At 68.6% G+C, this 264-nt stretch overlaps 1 protein-coding gene across 1 annotated transcript in view; it reads right to left on the reverse strand.

The window, feature by feature from the left end:
- Positions 1 to 22: 22 nt before the first annotated feature.
- The window catches only part of LOC104274516 (calcium-binding protein 4-like), a gene marked incomplete at its 5' end in the record, with an annotated part of 1,357 nt that continues 1,115 nt past the window's right edge, over positions 23 to 264 (reverse strand). The window contains 2 exons of the mRNA XM_009870166.1: positions 23 to 51; positions 159 to 264. The exon at positions 159 to 264 is cut by the window's right edge and continues 19 nt beyond it. Of these exons, the coding sequence (XP_009868468.1) occupies positions 23 to 51; positions 159 to 264 (135 nt within the window). The remainder of the gene's footprint in view (positions 52 to 158) is intronic.

Here is a 264-nt window from a genome sequence, read left to right on the forward strand (position 1 = left end):
CCCCTCCCGCCCTGAAGCTTCATTACCGGGACGACAGCATCATCACAAACTCTGCGGGACGAGGGAGGAGCCGCTTTTGGCACCCACCACCCCGGCCTGCGGGGACGGGATGGGGGGTGCTGCAGGAAAAGTGGGGCCGGGGAGGGGTCATCCCTCACCATCGAAGTCCACGCGCCCGTCGCCGTTGAGGTCGACGTCCTGGAGGATCTCGTCCACCTCCTGCGCCTTCAGCTGCTCGCCGAGCAGCGCCGCGATGGCCGCCCG

The sequence above is a fragment of the Apaloderma vittatum genome, unplaced genomic scaffold (genome assembly GCF_000703405.1).
Source record: "Apaloderma vittatum isolate BGI_N311 unplaced genomic scaffold, ASM70340v1 scaffold32175, whole genome shotgun sequence".
Lineage (NCBI taxonomy): Eukaryota > Metazoa > Chordata > Aves > Trogoniformes > Trogonidae > Apaloderma > Apaloderma vittatum.